The sequence below is a fragment of the Pimephales promelas genome, chromosome 8 (assembly GCF_988280905.1).
Source record: "Pimephales promelas chromosome 8, fPimPro1.hap1.1, whole genome shotgun sequence".
In the NCBI taxonomy this organism is placed as follows: Eukaryota; Metazoa; Chordata; class Actinopteri; order Cypriniformes; family Leuciscidae; genus Pimephales; species Pimephales promelas.
Genome location: NC_142776.1, coordinates 22,011,744 through 22,036,448, shown reverse-complemented (window position 1 = coordinate 22,036,448; position 24,705 = coordinate 22,011,744). Strand labels below are relative to the sequence as shown.

General features: G+C 36.5%; 2 protein-coding genes and 1 long non-coding RNA gene across 15 annotated transcripts in view; 2 read left to right on the top strand and 1 right to left on the bottom strand.

Annotated features, from left to right (window-relative positions):
* The first annotated feature begins 97 nt into the window (after positions 1-97).
* On the top strand, positions 98-22,929 carry tbc1d23 (TBC1 domain family, member 23). 3 transcript variants are annotated; one of them, XM_039691538.2, is made up of 19 exons: positions 98-241; positions 4,128-4,242; positions 5,320-5,425; positions 8,619-8,823; positions 9,277-9,400; positions 9,792-9,916; positions 10,912-10,958; positions 11,082-11,185; positions 11,848-11,970; positions 12,572-12,664; positions 12,859-13,029; positions 13,130-13,172; positions 14,425-14,531; positions 15,095-15,231; positions 15,509-15,553; positions 16,377-16,465; positions 16,819-16,954; positions 18,838-19,032; positions 21,880-22,929. In XM_039691538.2, the coding sequence occupies exons 1-19, from the start codon at positions 204-206 to the stop codon at positions 21,962-21,964; spliced, it is 2,088 nt and encodes a 695-aa protein (XP_039547472.1). In that variant the 5' UTR covers positions 98-203; the 3' UTR covers positions 21,965-22,929. The 3 variants fall into 3 exon arrangements, with proteins under 3 accessions (XP_039547472.1, XP_039547473.1, XP_039547474.1); XM_039691539.2 differs by lacking the exon at positions 15,509-15,553; XM_039691540.2 differs by lacking the exons at positions 98-241; positions 5,320-5,425.
* Positions 6,631-8,581, top strand: LOC148977721 (uncharacterized). Its single transcript, XR_016169613.1, has 3 exons — positions 6,631-7,803; positions 7,939-8,001; positions 8,114-8,581. It is a non-coding gene; the product is annotated as an uncharacterized LOC148977721 (long non-coding RNA).
* tp63 (tumor protein p63) overlaps positions 22,469-24,705 on the bottom strand; it is a 108,773-nt gene continuing 106,536 nt past the window's right edge. For 8 of the 11 annotated variants that reach the window (XM_089134154.1, XM_089134152.1, XM_089134153.1 and 5 more), the window contains one exon: positions 22,469-24,651. In XM_089134154.1, coding sequence (XP_088990280.1) covers positions 24,349-24,651 — 303 coding nt within the window. In that variant the 3' untranslated portion in view covers positions 22,469-24,348. The remainder of the gene's footprint in view (positions 24,652-24,705) is intronic. The other 3 variants (XM_089134156.1, XM_089134159.1, XM_089134160.1) reach the window with 3 other exon arrangements.

Here is a 24,705-nt window from a genome sequence, read left to right as displayed (position 1 = left end):
TTTTTTCATACTATCAATTCTTTCTTCTAGAGTTACTAATCTCTCAATTGAATTAATTTCTTTAAACTAATCAGCTTAAGTCGCGCGCCGTTGAATATCGCGTTCTACGTCACGTCTAGACTAGTGTCAAGCACGCGCATTTGGTCCCAGAGACAGGACGCTGGTATTTACGACACAGTTTGACGTGGACCGTCACCACAGCAATGGCGGATGCTGTAGGGGAAGTGCTTCAAGGCAGCTGGTAAGAAAACATCACTGATCAATTTTACCGCAGAACGATTCTGAACTTTCACAGTCTGATATTATCACTCGGAGCTTGATGACCGTCGAAGAGAGATTATCACGTAGTTTTCACGACACCCGTTTGTGAGACAGCGATGCTGTGCTAAGCAGCTACTCTGGCTAGTCAAAGCAGTGTAGCATTGTTTTGAGACTCCAGCTGTTTCTCAGACCTTCTCAGCAGTTCGATATTGTCCTTTTATTCTTTTGATGATCTGTATATGTCTCCTAAGATATTAAATGTGTCATTGTTTTGTTTCGTTGGGAGTTGGCTGTTTTAAAACAGCTTTTGCTAGGTGTTAGCGTAGCTTTGGACACAATAGAATTGTGATGATGATTATGATAGTCGCCTGTGTTTGTAGCTTACGGTATTCGGCTCTCCATAAAAGTGTGAATTTTTCTGTTTAGCTCGGTAAGACAATTTCTCAGCTGTGGAGGTTTTCTGGAATTGGAACAAAATTCGGAACACCTTTTTACTTTCTGAAGTCCTTCTTTTGGATGAGTATGGACTCTTGTGTGAATATTTCAGTATGTCTTGTACAGGAGAGTTGAAATAAGTATGAACATTAGAAACTCCTCCCAAGTTATAAATGCTTGAGGAATTCAGCCCAGCTACATTGACATCATATTGACGTCAACATTTTTTTCTGCTTAATTGTTTATCTGCACATGTGGCGTATAAGTTCGACAGAATTATTCTGAACATAATTTTGAATCCTGGTCTAATTCACAGCCATGGCATTTTGAGTTTACTGCTTTTATATTGAAGGTATAATGATATTGCGATATAAGAGATACACTGTGTAATGACAATTAGTTTGGCAAAAATACATAGAGATAAAAGGAGCAAAGTTTGTGGCAGGGTTATATTTATAGCAGGCTGTGATTGCTAAGTCCATTATTAACCACAGATAGAGTTATGCATGTTATTTAGTTCACCTAAAAAGAATGTATTGACTTTAAAGCTTCCTACCTATCTTATTATTCAGACAAAATATGTGGCAACTTGCATTTTTTCACCCCAGGTTTGAATGCTTGGTATGGCTTGTTGTTAGACCGCTTTCTCCTTCATCCCTAAGAGTATGTTAGGACTTTAGAGTGATTGTGGAACCACCAAACATCAATAATCAACTTGATTTCTACTAGTTAATTACACCTCTTAATGTATTTATTTAACCATTTAACCAAAAAAGAAAGACTCTTGATACTCTTGGAATAATCAGTTAGAAAGAATGGGTTGAAAATTATACTGTAAAAAACACTCATGCCATTAACTACTATATCGCAGGTACTCATTAGCGTCACTTTTGCTGCAGCTGAGAAGAGGCTGTGTGTGTGTTTGTGTGAGTGATCACATTGTTTGATTTCAGCACAGTTGTTTTCAGTAGTGTGTGAGAGTATGGCTTTGTCTGCGAGTTTCTTTCTCTGGCAGTATAGCAGATGGCAAAGAGCCCTCAGAGGATTTCTTTCTGGGTTTTTTTTTTTTTTTTCTCGGTTAAAAATGCAATTTAGTGCAAGTCGAGTGTTTTATTATTATTATTTTTTTCTCCTGAAGAACCCTGTAACAGGTTCTTGGCTTGTACTGCTAGTGTCTAGAATTTGTAATAGCTCTTAGAGAAACCCTAGAGGAGAGTAAAGTGCAGAGAGACTGAATACCCTTTTGACTGAATATTGAATTTGGTAGACGCCTCATTCTGCAGTTGAATTTCTTAGTAATGTGTATTCATTACACACAGCCATGTCAGCTACCGTGTATACACGCACCTTTATATTTGTTGTGGTGATATTCTTTTCTGTATAGCTGCTCAGCATATTGCTCATAAATGATTCATGTCACTGGCTGTTTCCACAAGTTGCTTTTTGTTTTTTGCCTGTGCTATTTTTTGTTATTTATATAGAAATGCATCAGACTGAATAAGAATAAACTCACTTAACACAAATAATTATTTTTCTCTTTAATTCTGGTAGGTTCATTAGAATAAGACGGCATATTTTTTTATACTCTCTTTATATTAATGGTGATAGTTCACTCAAAAATGACAATTCTGTCATCAATTACTCACCCTGGCCGCCTCATGTTGTTCCAAGACTTTTGTTTTTCTTCGGAAATGAAAGAAGTTCACCTTAATCTTGGTAATGAAATCTGAGAAATTTCTGTCCTTCCATTGGAAGTCTATTCAAACAAAACTTTGTTCATAAAGAAGATTTTAAAATAAATCTTTATGAATTAAGTGGTTTAATCCAAGTCACCTGAAGAGACACGATTGCTTTAAGTTTATACAATAACAATAAACCGTTTCATTGATCAGTAAACAAACATTTTTGGGGTCAGTCATTTTCTGAATGCAATTTAAGGATTCATTTTATTGATCAAAAGTGACAGTACAGACATTTTTGATGTTAAAAGTTATTTAAATGTAAAACAAAAACTGTTCCTTTTGAACTTTCTATTCATCCAAAACCCTGAAATGAGTGTGTTGTTACGTTTTACTCAAAAATTAAGCAGCACAACCATTTTACACATTGAATATTGATACTTGAGCACCAAATTGATCATCATATTAGAATGATTTCTGGTGGATTGACTCTGAAGAATGGAGTTATGGTTGCTGAAAATTCAGTTTTGCCATCACAAGAGCCATTAACATTGTAAAATATTAAAATAGATTCTTTTTTTTAATTGTAATTTTAGTTATTTTTCACAATAATACTACTGTATTTTTGATGCTTGGTGAGAATAAGAGACTTCTTTCAAAAACATCTTTAAAAATCTTTCATACTCCCTGCTGAGGGCTGCACGAAATATTTAGCATAAATTTCGCGATGTGCGCAACTGTGCTGCGATAGTCATATTGCCGAAATGTCAAGTAGGGATTGTTAATTTGTTATAGATCCGTGATGATCCAAATAAGCCAGCTGCTTCCCAGGTTCGGGACAAATGATCGTAGATTAGTTGCAAAGTTTAACCTTCATAGACAAGCACAAAAACACTGTAACTCACATGGTGTTTTCTGTGCACCCAGACAGAGGTGAACGAACGGCGAATTCAGTTCTCTTCTTTTGAGCTTAAATGGACATGTGCACGCAAAATAAAGTCAAAATGGCCGAGTATCCTCATTAAACATAGTGTTGTTGAGAAACAATTGAGAAAGAAAACGGATATGTGTATTTTATATCGGAACATTTGTCTTAAAGAGAAAGCATCCTAATATACAGCAGCTGTTTGTGTCACCAATGTAAATCAAACAACAAGCACTTTTGTAGCTTTAACAAATACAAACTGTATTCATTAATTATATTAGTAAAATTATATTTACAGTGAAGACTGCGGTTTTACATTTGATTTTCAATTTCTGTTCCTGAATACTGTTAGATTTACCTGAAAAATTGAACGCACTGCTTATTTTCATTTGTATCTTTCTTCTATTGTATTTTATCTTTGCTTTACATAAGTATTATTTCCTTTGCAGATGCACTCTGCTACAAAATCATCCCAGAATGATTCATTCTTTACAAATAGAGCTAAAATCATCTGGTGAAATTATTTCTATGTAGCAGAAACACAGAATATCGCAATGTAGGTTTTTTTTGTTTTTTTTTACAATATCGTGCAGCCCTACCCCCAGCTTTTGAACTGTAGGATAAAATATAGAAATTTTAAATGATGTTTTTAAAACCATTCTGTTTGCATTGCTGGTGGTAACAGTTTCTGCGTACATGTACTGTAGGTACTGCAAACACTTGAATTTAGAAAACTGGAATGTGGTCAAAATCTGCCCTTGACTTTTGCTGAGTGAAGTTTGAATGATCACAGTGTGTCATGTGTGCATTTACTGTCTTTTCTGAAGGAATCAGGATCTAGCAGATGCTCTTGACTTGGCAGAATGTGATCTGGACACGGATCAGGACGGTGTCATCCAGGTCCGAAACCTTTCCCCACCACAGCGGGCCAAGTTATGGATGGTAAGTGTATAAAGATTAAACAGCTTGACTAATCAGCCTGTGTAGCCTCGTGTGGAAATATCTTTATTATTAAAAGGCTATGTTAAGATTGTACATGATTTGTGTATATGAGAGAGTCAGAAAAAGTGTTATGTGTAAAATACATAAGAGATCCATGCAGGGCTTTGTTTTAAAGAATTTCTTTCTGAGTCAATGAGTCCCAAAGGGCTTTAGTGAGCCTCTGTCTGTATTGATCAGATGGCCATTAAGGAAACTGTAGTTTAGAAACTTGGAATGTAGGACCCTTTAAACTTACACCCCGTGGGAGCTTAGCTTATATAATGGTTTGCTAATTAGAGTTGTCACAATACTGGAATTTCCAATTTCGATGCAATACCTTAAAATATTGATATTCAATACCCAGGGAAAACTGTCATCTATAGTAATAGTATACCACCATCCAGATAATTTGTTATCTCATAATTTTGCACACATGGAGGCTTTGTTTGAATTATTGAACTACGTTTAGGGAATAAAAGGCCAGTAAACAGTCAGTAATAAAGGAATAATAAACAAAATGCAAACAATAGCACAAATAAGTACAATAGAATATAGACAAATAAAATAAACATGGCTTTAAGTTTTTCAGGTGGGTCTAACAGTATTAAGAAAAGAAATACTACAGAATTTTAAGTAATCAAATGTAAAATAACTATGGATTGTTTCCATTCTAAAAATTAAACACAGACTAATTTTAACAAAGTTACAAAGGTTATTCTGTCAAGATGGGGGAGTGATTTTCTCTTTGTTCTTTGATTAACATGACAGAAAGCATGAGGTTTATTAGGCTGCTGTCACAACACTAGCTTATGCACGGATCCATTATGCTGTTACACAACATGCAGAGAGAAGAGAGAGTGAGAATGTGCAGCTGGTATCAATACTGCAGAAAAGGAGTATTGGGATCATTTCAGATATTTCACGATCAATATGGAAATATCAATATTTTGACAACTCTAGTGCTGCTGATAGAGCCTTGTTGCACTGTAGGTGTTTTCTCTGGTTAATTTTCTAAGTTTTATATTCATGTGTTGACAGATTGCTTTGAATGTGTCTGGTAAAGGAGATAGCCTGTCCTCATGGGATGGGGCTTTGGACCTTGCAGAACAGGCGCTCATTCACAGCCGCAGTCAGCAGATTATTGGTGAATCACCTATCCTCATTATGTACTACACATTAGGGCTGGGCGATTTAACAAAAAAATAAATAAATGAATAACATCTTAGTATTTTTTGGCTTTACTGGTTATATGTCTCTGTATTTTTTTTTTTTTAATAAAAAAAATCTGTATTTAAAAAAAAAAAAAAAGAAGTTATTTCACATTCTGCCCAATGTTGTTCTACAAACAATGTTCATATTAAAGTCTATTAATAGCTAATATAATGAATACTAGGGCTGGGTAATAAATATCGATTTCGACTCGATATTAATCGATTCTCATTTTTAGAACCGATATTGATTCTTAAATCTCAAGAATCGATTAGTCATCCTGTTTCATTTGAATGAATGGAAAATTGTATCGCGGCTGCGCGCATCCAAAAAATCGCAATAGTCTTTGTCCTTTGTTACTATTAATATGAAACAAAGTCTCAATTTTCAAATTACATCCCTTTTCTTTAGAAATTCAAAAACATAAATAGCGTTTTGGCGCTGTGGCGTGAGATTGCTCTTAGCAGCGCTGATCTCTCTTCCGGCTTAATAATACCAGTCACAGCGCGAAATAAACATGAATGAGCATCTGAAAGTGTGTTATCGAAATCCATATCATGTCACATTGATTCGCTCAATCAGCGTTTCAACCGTGGAAAGACGTCAGTTAAACAGCTTGTAATCAATGTCTTGTCATGTATCGACATATTTACCTCAGAAAACCCACATAAACTCGTTAGTCAGCTAAAAATAACTCCAGAGAGGAGCATTTTGCTAAATATATACACCATATTACATGTGCATTATAATCTTAATGTTCTTCAATATTTAATGCATATTTGAATAAATCTGGCAAGTTTTTATGACAGCCACCATTTAAATGTTTATATTTCATATAATCTTCTTATTATAAAAATAAATAAAAGTGTCATTTAAGTGTTTGTACAGCTACAAAACAGTTCATTATACCTTCATATTAGGCTAATAAAGCCTATAGGCTACAACTAAACTCCCATATTTTACAGCATTTAAGAGATTTGATTCCATTGAGAAAAAAAGGCCATTTATTGTAACTGATATCCAAAATAATCGAATCGAATCGTAATCGAATCGAATTGCAAGCTTGTGAATCGAAATCGAATCGAATTGTGAAATTTGTCTCAATACCCAGCCCTAATGAATACCAATGTAGGGTATGCTATATATTATGTGTAAAAAGGGTTAAAATAACATTACATTCTAAAAACAAAAATAATGCTTTTAAAAGCAGAAGTTTAAGTCACTAAACTAAAAATAATGACTCTAATAAACTGACACACATTTTCACCCAGCTTGTTCATTTAAGACATAGGCTAACCTACTTACATGAATACTCCACATGATATAACTTACTGTAAATAACTGTGTGCATGTTTGACTATTCAAGCGCATTAAGCTGCAAAGAGAACTGAATTTGTGATCACATACCCTGTTTATACCGCCAGTGATTTTGTCGCTGTATGTCACTTGTCTCTGTACTGTTAGTCGCTTGTGGGTGTTTTGCTGTCTCTTTGTTGTTGGCAGACTGGACGTCTGGCCATATCTATAGAAAGTACAATCACAAGTGATAAATAAAAGTGATTTTATTCTAATTTGATTAAGAATTAGGCTTAAAAGATTTAAAAGTAATATAATGCTGTTGCGAGTGTGTTATATTAACCACAGCAGTGCTCAGTGCATTAAATCATTAACTAGATTAACGATCGATCAATCAACAAATTAAACTCACTCCTACTGTCAACAGTTGGGCCCACTAAAACGTCATTCAAATTAGACAAATAATACATTTTCTTTTCCTTAATAATCAAATAATGCATTGGAAATTGGTAAATGAACTGCAGCAGTGCTAAACTTGAATCATACAATTACAACACACGAGAACTATCAATGCATGAATCAAACTCACTAAGACTGTCGAAAGATTGTTTTCCATGCATAATATTATTATCCGTGTATGAGATAACGAACAGTATTTATATTATTTTTACCTCTTGTAATCACAGTCATGTCCAAGTACTCTGAGGGCGAGGGAGCTTCTGTCTGCGCAAGCGCCGGAAAGCCCCGGAAGTGATCTCTCGCGTGTACGTCACTCATTGTTTACACAGAGATTTCAGAAGTGTTGCCCTTCACTGTGAAGATCTAAACATATTTAGATATACAGGAAATTGCAATGGAAGACGATTTCGATATATATCAACAGACAACGTTAATTTTTTTTTTTCTTTCTTTTTTTTCGCATCCTCGCAAGAGATCACTTCCGGCGCTTTCCGCCACTTGTGCAGACCGAAGCGCCCGTGCCTTCAGATCACTTGGATGTGGCTGTGGTTACAAGAGGTAAAAACAATATAAACTGTTCCTTTTCTCACACAAACCGCTCGTTTCGTGTCTTAGGCCATCAATATGTACTTGCATTTACGAGTCATTAAATCATGTTTAATTTGGACTTCTCTGTGCATGCTCTTTGAGGAGGACCCCATATACAGTACCTCCATTACATGACTGACAGACAGACAAGAACAGTTTGACCTTGAGGTAAGCTAAAACGTATCCAAAATTAATTTCAAAGTGAACTATCCCTTTAAAGTCAAATCATATAAAAAAGTGAATCAAATCACTCTGGATCTCTGTTCTGTCTTGCCTGCAGTCGAGACTCGAGACGGTGACGTAAGCTCTACTGACAGTCTTCACTCCTATTCGCTTCTCATTTGCATAAAGTTGAAATTTCTCAACTTTTGTCGCATGTCTCGTGTCGCTTGACGCGCCCACATTTTGACGCCAACAGTCAATGTCGCTCATGTCGCTGGCGGTGTGAACGGGGCTTGAGGGAGGTGGCTTACTGTGAAGGTGTGTCAGTTGTAGACGTGCCGGTGTTCGGTAATACGATATATCACGATAATCGACATGTACGGTATAGAAAATGATTCTGATAATATTACATTTATTGGAAGTTATGATCGATAGTAGATAATAAATGTATTACTGACGTGGTGAATTTATTTTTTATCACAAATACAATTGAAAACAACTTTTAACTGCTCTCTTTTTTTATTTCCTTTATAAAGTTTAGTTAGTTAGTTAGTTAGCCTCATAAAAATCAGTAAAAATGTTTTTGTTATGATGCTAATCTTTGACCTTTGGAATCTTTACAGATGAGCTGGGGATACCAGTGGAGGAAGGGCGGGACCTGGTGTCAGATGTGGAGTCAGTGATCACCTTCTACTGCAAATCCAGAAATGTCACCTTCACTCCAGATCTTAGTTGGCCACACATCCTCAAACCACTCTTGGGCTTACAGCTGTCTCGCAGAGACCTCTACAACTGCTTCTACGCCATTATGAATAAATACATCCCACGGTAGTAGGATGTTCATTATATCTGTTTGTGTTTTTTTTTTCTCAAAAAAGAAAAGATACAACAAACCCCCATGATATCTGTTTTTTTTTTTTTTCCACACTTACCTGATCCATTATTTATTTGTGGATTGACAAGTTAGTGTAATTTTATCGAACATTAATAATAATAATAATAATAATAATTAAAAAATAATTAAGTATTATTATGTAGAATAACCCTGAAATTACCATGTCTTGTCTAAAAAGCCAAAAGACCAGCTTTGAAATTTTCAGTGTTCTTCAAGGTGATTAAATGCCCCCAACTTTTACTGTGAAAGCCTTTAGGTTGGCAGAGGGGGAACATACATGCTTAGTGTATCAGTTTCCTTGATTTATATAGTTATATGTATATGTTACATAGTTATATGTAACATAGTTATATGTTATAGTTAGTCATATCGTTTGTTCTTTGCAGAGACTGTTTTGTGAAAGGACGGCCATTTCACCTATTCAGGCTCCTTTTGCAGTATCATGAGCCTGAACTCTGCTCCTTCCTGGATACAAAAAAGATCACTCCTGATTCCTACGCCATCAGTTGGGTCAGTCTTTTTCTGGCTATAGTTGATTGAGTATGAGTGTCCAAACCTGCTTGTGCATGGCCAATGAATTTAGCTCAAACTTACTCCAACACACCTTCTGGAAGTTCCTACTAATACTCATGACGTTTTATTAACTGGTGCAGGTGTGTTAAATGAAGGTTGAAGCTAAAGTATTCAGGACATTGGCCCTCCAGCAGCATGGTTGGACAATGGACACCCCTAGCTTAGTATATAAACTATACGTAACTTGTACGTGCTATGGAGCTAGTTTGAAAAAAAAAAAAGTGTAATGGTCATATTGCTAGAATTAATCAAATATACATTTATCTTTTTTGCTAAAGAACCTGACACTTCTATTTTTTGTTGTTTTTTGTATTCCTGTTTCTTGTAGCTGGGCAGTCTCTTTTCTAGCCACTGTCTCCCTGAGGTAACACAGGCCTTGTGGGATGTTTATCTTCAACAGGCTGACCCTTTTCTCATCTTCTTCCTCTTGCTCATCATCCTTGTCAATGCCAAGTATGTGACAGTTCAGACTGTTCAGTGCACTCAGTTGATTAAAGGAGTCCTATTATGCTCATTCACAGTTTCATAATTTTGTTTATGGCATCTACTAAATATGTTCATACCAGAGTTTCTGCTAGAAAAAAAATGGTTTTGATGATATGCCGGTCAAATATCGCCTCTTAGTTAGTCAAGTTGAGGAAAACTGGAGGCAGGGCTATATAACTTAAAAAAATTATATAATCAGGCCGTATAGAATGCAACATATTATTAGTATACCTTTCAAATAGAGGGAAAAAACATGAACGTCTGATTGGCGTCAATCAACACCAATTGTTTTTTTACTGTTTCACACACATTCCCTTTTTTAAAGGAATGTACCTAATACAAATAAATAAAACACCTCCAGTTAACAAGCAGATCATTCATTTAGTTCGCTATTAAATAAGAGATTTATCAGTTGCATGGACGATACGTTGTGCGAGTTGCGCAATCTTCACTTGGACGCGTTGTGTATTTTTGCTTTACACATTTTAGGCAAATTCATATTGTATTAGGGGGGCGGGATTATTACACAATTTTTATCAGACAATTTGACCAGAGAGATTTAATTTTGTCAGACATTTAATTTTTTCCCTGCCAATGTCCGGTAATTCATTATATTTTAATTATATACAGGAAGTTGGTCTACCACTTAAAGCATGTATCAGAAATGTAAGGCCCTTACCATAACTGGTATATATTTTGACATGTACGTTACGATTGCACATTGTAACTACATTGTACATAGTTCAGAAACCCTGCTTAATGATATCGTGAAGAACTCCCTTTGGAGTGGACTTTGTGGTGCTTTATAACTTTGCAGCCCCTTTTCATGCATAAACAGCTACATTACACAGTAAAGAAAAAGGCATAATAGGACCCCTTTAATGAACTACACTAAGGTAGTTTTACTCGCCTGTTAATGAGATCAAGTCAAAAGATGTTTTTCTTTGTTTTCTGATGTCTAGAGACAACATTCTTTCCCAAGAAGGAGATGGCAAAGAGGAGATAATCAGTAATATTTTACTTTTAATTGTTTAATTTAATGAATTATTAATATTATACAAATACATTACAAAAACCTGTTGCATTGTGACAAGTGTACAGCTCTAATTTTTGCAATATTATTTTTTCTCAGAAATGCTGGAGCTGTCCCCATCATTACTAGAGGCAGAGGACATTGAAGACTTGTTCTCTTTAGCACAGTATTACAACAGCAAGACGCCTCTATCGCTTAGAAAGGTAAGCATTATATCCCTGTTCTTATTTCCAACTTCCAATAGATATGATGCACATCACAATAGATCAGAAATTGTGGTGCATCGCAATAACATATTTTAATACCATATAGCATCATTTAAAAGTGTGTCTAAATCACAATTCCTGTTTTCCACCCTCAAATGTAATACCTTTTAAAATAGTTAATAGGTTTGTTGTACCATTTAAGATGTTTTATGACCTTGCATTTCACGAAACCGATGATCGCACATCTCTTTTCATTTACAAATGCAAGTGAATCACAATATCGAGCCCTGAGGTATTACGTGCTTAAAGGGTTAGTTCACCCAAAAATGAAAATTCTGTCAGTATTTACTCACCCTCATGTTGTTCCAAACCTCTATGGGTTTATTTGTTCTGCTGTACACAAAGGAAGATATTTGGAAGAATGTTTTAATTAAACAGATCTCATTCCCCATTGACTACCATAGTAGGAAAAAATACATACTATGGTAGTCAATGGGGAATGAGATCTGTTTGATTAAAACATTCTTCCAAATATCTTCCTTTGTGTTCAGCAGAACAAATAAACACATAGAGGTTTGGAACAGCATGAGGGTGAGTAAATACTGTAGAATTTTCATTTTTGGGTGAACTAACCCTTTAAGTATTTGATTTGTGCGCAGGAGAACCATAATCTGTTTGGCAGCAGTCTGGTTGCCCTAAAAGAAGAGGACATGGACCTGAGTCAAGCACTCTGTCTGCCCGTATCCGTCCCTGAGATCCTGCAAGCCAACCAGCTACAACCTGTGAGTCCCCACTCCAAGATTACTGTTGAAGACCTCTCCAAATCATCTTTAATGATTAATAATGTTGTTGATCAGGGCTCAACATTAAAGGGATAGTTCACCCAGAAATTAAATTTGTCATTTACTCTTTTTACTCCCTCATATATTTTCATGATCTTCGACAAATGAAGATATTTTAACGTTTTCATGCTATTCTTCAAAAAGTACATAAAGGCATTGTAAAATTAATCTTTATCAATTAAGCAGTTAAGTCTTCTGAAGAGACTTGGTCATTGTATATGATGAACATTTAATTTATTCACATATAAACATTGATCATCGCACATACATAGAACACATCAAATATGGTAAACGTGCTTGATGTGTAAGAATAAATCCTTGTGAGTGTCAAGGATGCATTTTTGAGCTTCAGTTTCCCATAATTGAAGTGCTCCATGTATGCACATTGCAAAAAAACTATTTCTTCAAATTCACACCCTTTGACCTTGAAAACATCTTGATTTCTGCCAGCTGTGCATGCGAATCACCAACAGAAAATCAGTTTTCAGCATGTGATGCCTTATTTCAAGTGATGTTATTCTTTCGGTTTTATGCCACTTAGGAGGGTGTGAGATTTTTTGTAGTCGACTGCCGTCCTGCAGAGCAGTACAATGCTGGTCACCTTTCCACTGCCTTTCATTTGGACTCTGACCTGGTAAGAATATTTGCAAGCAGAGTAGAATACCTTTGATTTGAAAATACAATTGCATTATTAAATATTTGGCCAAGTATGAATTGGTCAAATAGAGATTCTGATCCACTTTGTTTCCACAAAAATACTATGTGTAGCTGCTTCACAGAGGAATTGTTACACAGCTCGGTCCTTCACTACCTTGTCTTGGTTCACAGATGCTCCATAACCCCTCTGAGTTTGCCCTGTCAGTGAAGTCTCTTCTGGAGGCACAGAAGCAGTCTCTGGAGTCGGGTTCTGTGGCCAGCGGAGAGCATCTTTGCTTCATGGGCAGTGGACGTGAAGAGGAGGACATGTACATGAACATGGTGCTTGCCCACTTTCTACAGGTGAGAACTTTGTATGCTCCTACATCTTGAATTGTTGTGTAAATTATTATTCAAAGAATTTCATAACTATTAGAACTTTATTTTTCTTTCCTTTGTCTAGAAAAATAAAGAGTATGTGAGCATAGCAAAAGGTGGATTTATGGGTAAGTATTATTTTCAGTTGCAAAATTAACACTCTTTTAATCATCTGTGCACTGCACCTTCTGGCCAAATTTGGAACAAAATGCAGTTGATAAATATAATATTGACAAAGAATTAGAGGCACACCCCGTAACTTTTCGCCACTATTCAAAGCAAAGGCGTAGCTTGATGACGCTTTGATTTCGTGGAATCATGGTAGTTGTTGTCTTCACCTCTACAGCCGGTGGAGAATGCAACGGAACTCAGGCAGAAATCATATCCATTGACCGGTAATATATTAAAGATTTATTAATGTTACGAATGAAAGCTGTTTGAGCGAAACAAAGCTGCTGGAGCTATTGAGAGACAAGCACGACACACAGCTCGAGAGCAGTGGAGCTTTTATTATGCCACAGGCTGCTTCTGTAGGGTAACGCAGCACTGTTTCATCATATTAGATACATTTGAGTGTGTTGAAAGCTGTTATAATGCTACTCTGTGCGTTCGCTCGGCGGCCACTATATGAGGCACTTAGAAGTAGATTGATATTCGGCATTGTAAATATTGTACTCGCGGTAAATCGAGAAAACAAGATTTAAACAAAAAGACTGTTGAGCTGTATAACAATTATTAGTTTTCTGTGGATGAATATATCCAAACAGTTGGTCACCTGTCTATTAAAAGCGTCTTTGGTGTTTCCATGGTTTCTACAAAATCGAGGGTAACATGGGTATAATGTCAATTGATAGAAGACGCATGGACCCGGCCTATGTCCTGGTTCAAACTGCTTATTTCTCTAGATTTAAGCATTGTTAGAAACAAGACCTTCGTTCGTCTTCGGAACACAAATGAAGATATTTTTGATTAAATTTGAGAGCTGTATAACTACCACATTGGCTCCTGAGGGACTGCCTCTTGACGACCCAGAAAGTCAATGAAGAAAATGTTTAAATATCCCAAGTGACTACCGTGGCTCAACTATATGTTTATCAAGCGGCGCGAATACTTTTTGTGCGAAAAAACAAACAAAAATAACGAGTTTATTCGACTATTTCTTTTCTTCCTTGTTGGCCAGAAACGAGATTTCCTTAGATTTCCACGACGCATGCGCGAGAATTGCGATCTGAAGTAGTGTAAGCACATGTAAGCAGATCGCAGTTCTCGCGCATGCGTCGTGGAAATCTCGAAAAAACTGATCAGCAGTTTTACATGGTGACAGAAGCAGTTTTATTGTGCAAATGAAACTCACTGCCTTTTTGTTTCTTTTATTCTCAGCATTGCAGCAGCACCTGGCAGATATTAATGTTGAAGGGCCGGATAATGTTTATGTTCACTGGATTGTGAGCACCTCAGGATCCCACAGTAGCCTCAGCTCAGTTGACGTGAGTTTAGTGTGTATGTGAGTGCGAGAGATGCACTTTACATCATCTGATTGTGCAGTAACCCTAATGGGTGTGCAGCGCATAAACCATGGTTTTGTGGCCCATGTCCTACTCATCATTTTCTTAATTTGTTTTCAAGATATTTATGGTACTTCTCTGAAGTACCATTTTAGGTAGGAGTATGCATGGTCAAGGCTTCTGTTGTGTGCTGCTTCCTGTAATTTTAGCTGTGCATTTGATACATTTATTATTGTAATTAAAACACAATGGCTTGTAGCTCAAATAGTTTTACTGCTTTCTGCACTGTTATTCTTCTAGTTAATTTATAGTGGCTAAGGAATTTAAAGTCTCACACACATTCATAGGAAACAGCTTTCTTCCCTTTTGAAAAATAAGCTGAATACATGTAGCATCTTCCTTTCATTTTCTGGGTGGCATTCAGTGCCATCTAGTGGACATTGTATGTAAAGCAAGCCATTAAAACCTTCAACTTGCATTGTGATAAGCAAATGCCTATCAAACTTGGATTAAGTTAATTCAGCCCATCTCTTATATTGGTACAGGGGGAACTGAACAGTGCAGATGGCAAAGGAGTTAAATCACTTGTCAACAAAATGACTTTTGCACTCAAGTCAAAGTCAGTTAATGTGAAGGAGAAGATGATCAGCTTCATTGAAAACACTTCCACACCGGTGGACAGGTGAGCATCCTTAATCTTCAGTTCACCAGACAGGCATTCTTTCACATCCTTCTCTGCAGACATGTCCGTCTTTTGATTAAAAAAAAGAATAACAATTGATGAGAAGAAAAAAAAAAGTAAAAAGGTTTAATGATCAGATCTCTCTCCCTTTTTTTAAACCCCTTAAGTAAGTAACTTGAATGATATTACATAGAGACATTTATTTAAAGTGATTGATTTTCTTAAGTCTTCCTTTTTTAATCATCCTCCCAACCTATGCCCTGTTATTTCACACTAGAATGTCTTTCAATCTACCCTGGCCAGACAAGGGAATACTGGATCGGTAAGACTTCATTACTGTTTGTCTGTGCCCTCTTCAGCGTGCATCCGGTTTCCGCAACTTGCCCTCTCAAGGTGGCGCTGTCGGCTTTAGCTCATTGTAGGGGTTTTCAAAACCCAGATTAAACGGCACACTCATGCTCTAACACCATATGCATCTGCATCACCTCCATCTATAGTACAAATATCCTATTCAGTCTTTTGAATTTCCTGTTTCCTGCTAAAATTATTCCGAGAATATCATCAGAGTAGAGTAATATTCTAAAGTTTGTGACCTTTTCATCCACTACCAAATATTCATATGCATGTGTAGTAGAATTCACAAATACCACTCAGAATTAAATACCACACATGTATTTTTTTCTTGGCTGTTGTGACCTCTTTCACTGCATTTGCCACTTTGTGCCTTTCCTTGTTTTATGCCAGCAGTGTCTGTCTCACAGCCTGAAGTCCGAGTCCTCTTTGATGCCCCTGACTTGTGTGGAGGGAGACAGCAGTTCTTCATTGTTTTTACACAGATTTGATCACTGCTGTGGAAGACTGGGGCTATTTTGATTTTAATGTTAAAGTTAAGTTTTACTGTAAAATGGATTCACTTTGTAAACTCTGGCCTTCCACACTTTGATTCTCATCTCTGACATGTTAACTTCCCTCTCTTCCAACTAACAGTATTCATCTTTCTAATCCTAGAGGACACCTCATCTCACTACCATGCTCTTAGAATGCCTGTTTTAGCACAAGGAAGACAATGCTACTGTGAAGGTCAAACCTTTATTCTTCTAGTGTCTCTTGTAAGTACCTCTGATGCCTTTTCTTTTTTTCTTTAGGCACGTAAGCAGCAGTGATCGGGTAGGGAAGCCATACAGGGGTGTGAAGCCTGTTTTCAGCATTGGAGATGAGGAAGAGTATGATACAGGTAAATGCATAGGTCCATCTAAACCAGGGACTTTCAACCTGCTCCAAGCAACTCAACTTGCACTTTCCTGCAGAGTTTAGTTCAAACTTCAATCGAACACACATAAGCCAGTGTTGGTATTTGAAAAACTTTAACTTATTTATTTATTTGTTTTTCTGTTAGTTGCCACAGCAACTTTTCTAATTTTCATTTGTTGAAGAAATAAAATCACTTAAACTGAAATAAAAATCAATGAAAGCTAAATAGACATAACATTTATTTATAAATTCAACTTTTGGTACACAACATTCAGTCATCTCATATTTAGCTCCGTGTGTATTTCCTCATGTTTTCTTTTTTTCTTCTCCTTTTAGATGAGATTGACAGTTCATCAATATCAGATGATGACAGAAAAGAGATTGTCAATATACAGACTTGGATCAACAAACCAGATGTGAAGCACCATATTCCATGCAATGAAGTTAAGGAGACTGGACACATGTTCCCAAGGTGAGGCCACATGTCTGAGCACATCAGAACTAGACATGGGATTGGTGTTCCAGGGATTCCACTACAGCTTATACCATAAAATAAAGGTTTAAGAATATACAGGGGTTGGACAATGAAACTGAAACACCTGGTCTTACAACACAATAATTTGTTAGAATGGTAAGGGCCTCATTTTGCATCCAAATACAGCACCAATTGACAGATAGAAGTCCTTCACAGTGACCAGAGGGATTATGAGCCGTTCCTCTTCCAGAACGGTGTCCAGGTCACTATATGATGCTGGTGGACTCGCTCCTCCAAAACACCTCAATAATATTTAGATCTGGTGACTGTCAGACCATGGGAGATGTTCAACGTCACTTTCATCTTCATCAAACCCTTCTGTCACAAGTCTTGCTGTGTGTGTTGGTGCATGATCATGCGGTTTGAGCGGTTTGAGCATCAGGTGCTCATGATCCTCCAGAAGGGTTTGGTAGTCCTCGGCAGTGTCGTGTCCATCAAATCCAATCAGGATTGTCATGATATTGGAGCTCAAACCATCACTGATCCACCCGTGCTTTACTCTGAAGATTGGCCGCCAGGCATATAGATGTGAAACCTCCAACATTGGCCAGTGTTTCAGTTTCATTGTCCAACCCCTGTATATATATATATATATATATATATATAAAGTTCCTCCATTTATAAAACAAACAAGGTTATATTCTAACATTGTAACACAATTATGTTATATTCTGGCCAAGGTATTCAGTCTAAAAATACGGTTGCATGTGAAAAACTGTGATGCTAATAATACTACCTATCAGAGACTGAGGCTTTCCAGTTGATAGAGGTTGGTGGGTGCAGTGTTGTAGTCGAGACCACCTCACTCGAGTCCGAGTCCAGACCGAGACCAGAAAGAGTCGAGTCCGAGTCAAGACCGAGTCCATAGAGAGTCGAGTCCGAGTCGAGTCCGAGACCAGAGACGGTCGAGTCCGAGTCGAGACCGAGACCAGTGAGGGTTGATTACCTAATTTACTTTTATTTACTTAGAGAAATCCTTTTTTTTTTTTTTTTTTTTTACTGAATTTACTTAGAGTTTAAAAAATATGATCAGTTTAGGGTAAAAAGGCCACATAGTAGGTGGTGTTAAAAGTAATTTTATTACAATTTGTCATGCGCAGTTGCGCACTAGAAAATCACTGGATGTGTCAATCAATTTAAAGAAATATTAACATACATTAATAATCATGAAAAATATTTTGAATTGAACTCGAGTGGACTCGGGAATAAGTCCGAGTCCTAAAAAAAAAAAATGTTCGAGTCCAAATGCACACGAGTCCATGACAAGACCAAGACCATTAAAATATGGTCTCGAGTACTACAACACTGGGTGGGTGCATTTTAAAGCTGCACGATTAATCCTTAAAAGATAACAATCTCAATTCAAATACCCACATGATCTTATTCATAGATGTAAATAGCCATGTCTATTAAACCTTCGAAAACTACCATCACGTTAAAATCTGTGTGCCACTGACCCAGAGGGAGTAGTTATCATAGGTATGAAAAAGCTTCACAAACAGCCTTTTCAACCACATAATATCATTATTCCATTAGTGAAACCAGTGAAGTCTTAATGAGCAAGTCATTGAATCATTCATTCATTCAAACAGATTAAATAAAAATGTATTAATTCAAATGAACTCAATATTTTTTAATTGTTAAATGTTGTATTTTTTAAAAAAAAACATTTAAATGACTGTTGTTCAGTTGTCTATTCAGAATAGTGTGAGAATCGTGATCTCTATTTTAACCAAAAACTTGTGATTCTCGATTTATCTAGAATCGTGCAGCTCTAGTGCGTATTATGGTTGATCATTCCATTGTTTTATTTTCCACAGTCATCTGCTGATCACTGCAACACACATGTACTGTTTGAGAGAGATCGCCGCCCGAAAAGGTTTTGCTTACATCCAGTCCAGGCAGGCCCTAAACTCTGTGGTGAAGATCACCTCTAAGAAGAAGCATCCAGAACTCATCACTTTTAAGTTTGGCAACAACAATGCTGCAGGAGTGGAGATAGTGGCTGTAGAGAGGTATGGTGAATATGACAACAGGACGCCAAGAGACCTTTGTGTATTTTTACTCAAAAATATATATTCATATTATTATTTAAAAATATATTATGAATATTTTGAATTGGCTTTTGTTGACACTTTCAGTTTTAATTTTAGTTATATATATTTTTTTTAATTGTCTTTTGTGTTTCTGTCATTTTTATACATTTTCTTTTCTTTAAATATTACCTCTTTAGATTGAATTGTTTTTATTTCAGTTTTAGTTTGTTCAGGTTTTGTTTTTTATTATTATTATTTCCCATTAGTAATTTAAGTGCTTCAACTTATAGGCACAACATGGAAGATTTTTGGATTAAAATATCCAAAAGCTACTAGAACGATGTAATGTTATATTTTGTTACATTATCTCAAATGTTTCCAAAAAAAGTTTAAATCCAGAGACCTCTGCCATTTTAACCAGTGGAACAGCTCGTCATTGCATCGTCTGACAATGATGTCATATCCGCGTTACCCTCGATTTCTGTAGAATTTACTTCCGTAGAAACCATGGAAATAACAAAGACATTATGCGTTTTATTAGACAGGTGAGCAAATATTTACATACTTTTATCGACAGAAAACTAATCATTGTTATACAGCTCAACACATTTAATCTTATTGTTCGACTCTTTTTTTTTTTTTTTTCTTGATTTACCTTGAAGAACATATTTGTACCATCCCTCAGAGACAACGCCTAGTTGTCAAGTGGCTAACATAGCATAATCAGAAAGAGATTCATTTGTAGTAACCGTAATACAGATATACATACAATATTTTAAAATTAATTGCATTACATTTAGCAACACAAGCTTTTATAATTATATAATATTCTAATATTGATCTAGCTTATTGTAATGTGCAACAAGCGTCTCATACTAGCTGCTGAGCGAACGCACAGAGTAACGTAACTTTTTCAACACACTCGGTATGATTGTTTTGGCCAAGTTAAACAGTAATACATTAGCTCATATATGAACATGGTTTCTACCTGAGTCCCGACGGATTGCTTTCCAGTCCCTCCAAGATTTCGCGATGTCGCGATCGCAACTATTAACGCAACTTCAACAAATCCACGTGAATTCAGTGCGCCTTGCAATTTTGAAAAATCACCGCAACTTTTCTGCAACTTTGACGAATCATCGCGCCGCGGTCTCCTGCAAAGCGTCGTCAAACGTCAGCAAACTCACTTGTTTTGTTCAGAAGACGCAGCAGATGTGGACTGCCAACGTCTCATTAGGCTACCTACAAAAATAACAGAAAAGGCCAATGTTGCCAACTTAGTCTTTGTCGCTATATTTAGTGATATAAAAAAGCGACTAGAGACAAATCTAGCGGCTTTTTGGACAAACCTCAGTAACCAAATGTTGCCAGCACAATCCTGCGAGCGCGAGGTTTGCTTTCTCCCTGCCGTCACACCTCTCTCTGCGTCCCTGTTCAGTGAACGGCTGCAGTAGAGAAGCAGCACGGCAGCTGACAGACGCGAATGAGCAGTGTTGTTTCCACGGACTTATCACTTATCTGCTTCTCTTTTGTTTTATATTTAAAGAATTGAGTTTGACCATTTTATTTTCCTTTCTTTTCTTGTGTTTATCACTTGTAATTGGCTACTTACTATCACAGTGCATTAGTTCACCCAGTTCCCAAACTCTCTCAATTCAGAAAATTTTACACATAAAAAATAGCTAGCTGACTCGTTCTATTGTCTGACAAAAAAAAAAAAAAAAAAATCAAATTAGAACAGCTTTATTGGATATGCGGCTATATTATATTATATTAGCTATATTAAAATACATTATCAAACATTTGGTTTTTCCACCATTTAACTTTAGTGGCTATTCCTAAAACTGTATTTTGCACTTCATTAGTATTGGCATCTTTCAACATAAATGCTGCTTAATGTTTGTGAGGTTCTGCACATTGACTATTTTGCAGGTGCAGATCTTGTTTAAAAAAAAAAAAGAAGCTTAGTTTGTTAGGTTTTGCTGTGTCTTTAAAACGTTTGTTTTGCCTTTTATGGTTACTAATGGTTAGTTAGTTTGTTTGTGTGTTACAAAGTGTGTGACTTTGTCTCTTAAGTCAATTCTGGACTACAATAGAGCAGATGCAGATGATGAACAGTGTTTTCTGTGGGACATAATAAGTCCCTTTGGGGTGGACTTTGGACTTTTCTCTCTTAGTAAACCTATAACATGCACAAAAAAATATAACAACACAATAAAGGAAAGGGGAAAAGCCAAAAAGCATAATATGGGCATTTTAAGTAAAAATCTATCTATCTTTGCCGTTTTAACCTATAAAAACATGCAGAAGAACATCGCAACTTTTTAAAAAAAGCGGCCGCAACATCAGGCATTTTAGGCTGCAACAATCACAAAAAAGGCCCGCGAAATCCTGGAGGGACTGGCTTTCTATCGGCGGTGGAGGTGAAAATGACACCTCCCATGATTCCACGCTCATTCTCGGCACCATCAAGCCACGCCTTTGTTATTGCTTTCATTAAGTGACCTCTAGTGGTGAAACTTGCAGACTGTGCCTATAAATGCATTTAATTTAGTTGCCAAAGCAAAATGTATCATTTATTCTATTATTTAATTTTTTTTCTCCAATTTTTTAAATATTAAAAAAAAAAAAAAAATTTTTTTTTCAATTTTTATTATCAATGAATAAAATAGTTTTTAATAGTTTTAGTCAATGATAACCCTGCTACATACTTAACAGTATATGCAAATATTTATTTTTTTATGCAACACGTCATCTGGTGTACTTGTCTTTGTGTAGTTTCCAAGATTGTAAGCATAAGCATATTTCTTGTCCTCTCTTCTCAAGGTATTTAATTCCAGACGCAGGTGACGCCACTAAAGTCATCAAACAGCAAATCATGAAAGTTTTAGATGCTATGGAGAGCTCTTAGTGACAGAGACATCAGAAATGCTTCACTCTGGTCATCCAGGAGACAGCCACAGCTCCAACCAAAACAGCCTGAAAGGGAAGGGGGTAGTAGAGCATTCCCACACTTTTTTTTTTTTTGTTTTGTTCTTTTTTTTCTTGTCATGATCCTCCTCCCTGGGCAACACTGACGTGGAATACTGTCAAGACTCTTTCTACACGTTGCCATCATGATTGACGGGAGTTCTTAAGCTTTGGGCATGGAGATGTCAATATGAGCCTGCATTAGAAATGGTGATTTTTGTTCATTTTGCTTTGTGATTTTGATTTCTGATTTGAGAAACTGACCTAATTAAGCAAGTTAGATTTGTTATCTATCTGTCTCGAGCCTTAATGAGCTATAGCTGTTTTATATGAGTCTCAAACAGGTCCTCTGAGTGAGAAAACAGTTTTGGAACCTCAATCAAGGAACCTCATTGCTCTTTTTCTGCTTTAATGTTTGAGGTCACTAATTCTTTTGCTATTCGAAGATGTAAACATCATATATTGCTGAATACTCATGTAAACATTTGACATATTTATCAGAGCAGTGTTTTTACAGCAGACTAATTCACCTGGAGCTTCATCACAGACATTGAGGTGAATATATACTTAATTTTCATATTTGGAAAGTATGGTTGCTTGCACAAGAGGCTGCGCCAGTCTGCCACTTATACTTCCACACAACTCTGCTGCTATCTGTATTGATTCACTAAAATGCCCAGAAATTGTTAACCTTTTGTTGGATCACCTGGTTCCATGAAGCTGTCTTGTTTGTTACTGTTGCTTTCAAGATTAAAAAGAAATGGGTTACTCAATAAGCAATGGCCAAATTTACGAGAGAATGTATTGAGAAAGTTGAAGATGCCAATAATTGAGTTAAATGAAGTGAACCAGCATCTGTTGAGTATTATGTGATGCTGAAGCACTAAAGAAAAACTGGTTTGTGAATCCAGTGTCCATCAAAATAAATGTATACAAACTATGTACAAGTATCAAACATAATCTATACATAAACCTTAAGAGAGGTCAAATCAATGTGAGGAAAAGTAACCTTAAGAACATTTCTGGAAATAGTCTTGTCAGTTTCACACTATGCAAGTGCAAGTCTTAAATGAGAATGATTCTTAACATGACCTGTACTGTAAATTAAGATGTTCATAGGATCATCCCCAATGCTCAACTTTCCAACCTTTGTTTATTGTCTGTTAAAACCACAGAATGCTACTGATAATATCTCCTGTTTAAATAAATTTGAATGAATCCTGGATAATTGATTTAAATTATTAAAGAAAAAAAAAGTTAAATGATATTTTATTTTTGGTTTATATCAAAATAAGTACATTGCAACATATTTACAATAATTCCATAATAGTTTGATAAAGAATTGTTAACTCAGTTGTCAAGTGAAAGTGAAATAAAAAAAACTGTACAATATTGCGACAAACAGGCTAACAACGAGTATCGCGTGATTTTGAAAACTAGTTTAAAAAAAATACTGAAGCCACATTGCATTGACAATGTATAAACACATTGGCCAATTAACCAATAAACATCACTTTTATACTTTACGGGCCAGTAAACAGCAGTTCAAGCAATTCAATTCAATACTTACACACTGCAATTCTAGTATTGGAGTGTTTGCGACTCACAAATAAAAGATACAAAGGGTTTACAGTATTACATAGAAGAGGCTACATGACATCAGTCTTACACCACAAATAAAAACAGACGAATAACACTTTCTGCGAGAATAGAGAACCACGTGCGATTCGAAATACATACAATCAAAACTGACAAGTCAGCCTTTTAAAAATGACTTTGTTCAACCGCAAGGAGTTCTCAACAATGATTACAATTAACACTAAAGCTCCTGCTCGGAGGAAAATGTTTTGGTTTTTTTATACAAAAAAAAAAACAATAACGTAGAAATATACCATTTGACATTTAAAAAGAAGGAAAGAAACCCCAAACGTTCAGTGTGTATTTTATGAGTAGTAACAACAGCATTTCTTAAGTGCTTTGTCTCAAGAAACAGTAAACATGACAAAACAATCTAGCAAAGCACCATTTCCCCTCAGCCACATCTGCTTGCGTTCAATAAAGGGGCTTGAAATGACAACCAGAGCTAAATCCACCAGAAGATAATGAAACCGTAAAGGACTTTAAGTGCATTTTATCTGCCCATTTAAGTTTAAGTGAACTAGACTATGAGGCTCACAGTTTTTTTTTTAATCATCACTTGCTTTGGAAAACTGTGAAACGATCTGGACCAACACCAAGTGTGTTAATATGAAACCGAGTGTGTGTGTGTTTGTGTGTGTGTGTACAGTAAATGTACACTCTTGCCGTTGTTTGCATGTATAGTGTTCATTCGCCCTCCTCTTTGATGCGCTGCTGCTTGTTGCGACGAGAATCGGGAGCCAGGTCAAAGGAGAAATCGGTCCAGTCGTCCCGCGGAGGGAACGAAATGGTCTGACGGAGGGTGAAGCGCACCGCATCGATTACACGCTCGCCTCTGGCTTCGGTGGAGCCCACGCTGACGGTGGATGTCCCGCTAGAGGTGCGCAAGATGTGGGGAGGTGGAGAAAACTCCATGGTCTGCCTGTACTCCATGATTCCTTTCCAAATGATGTGCTGGAATTCTGTGGGAATCTTCAGCCTGGACAAGTCCTGTGGATGGAAATACCACAGAGCTCATGAATACAGCAGCCACTGCTCTGATCT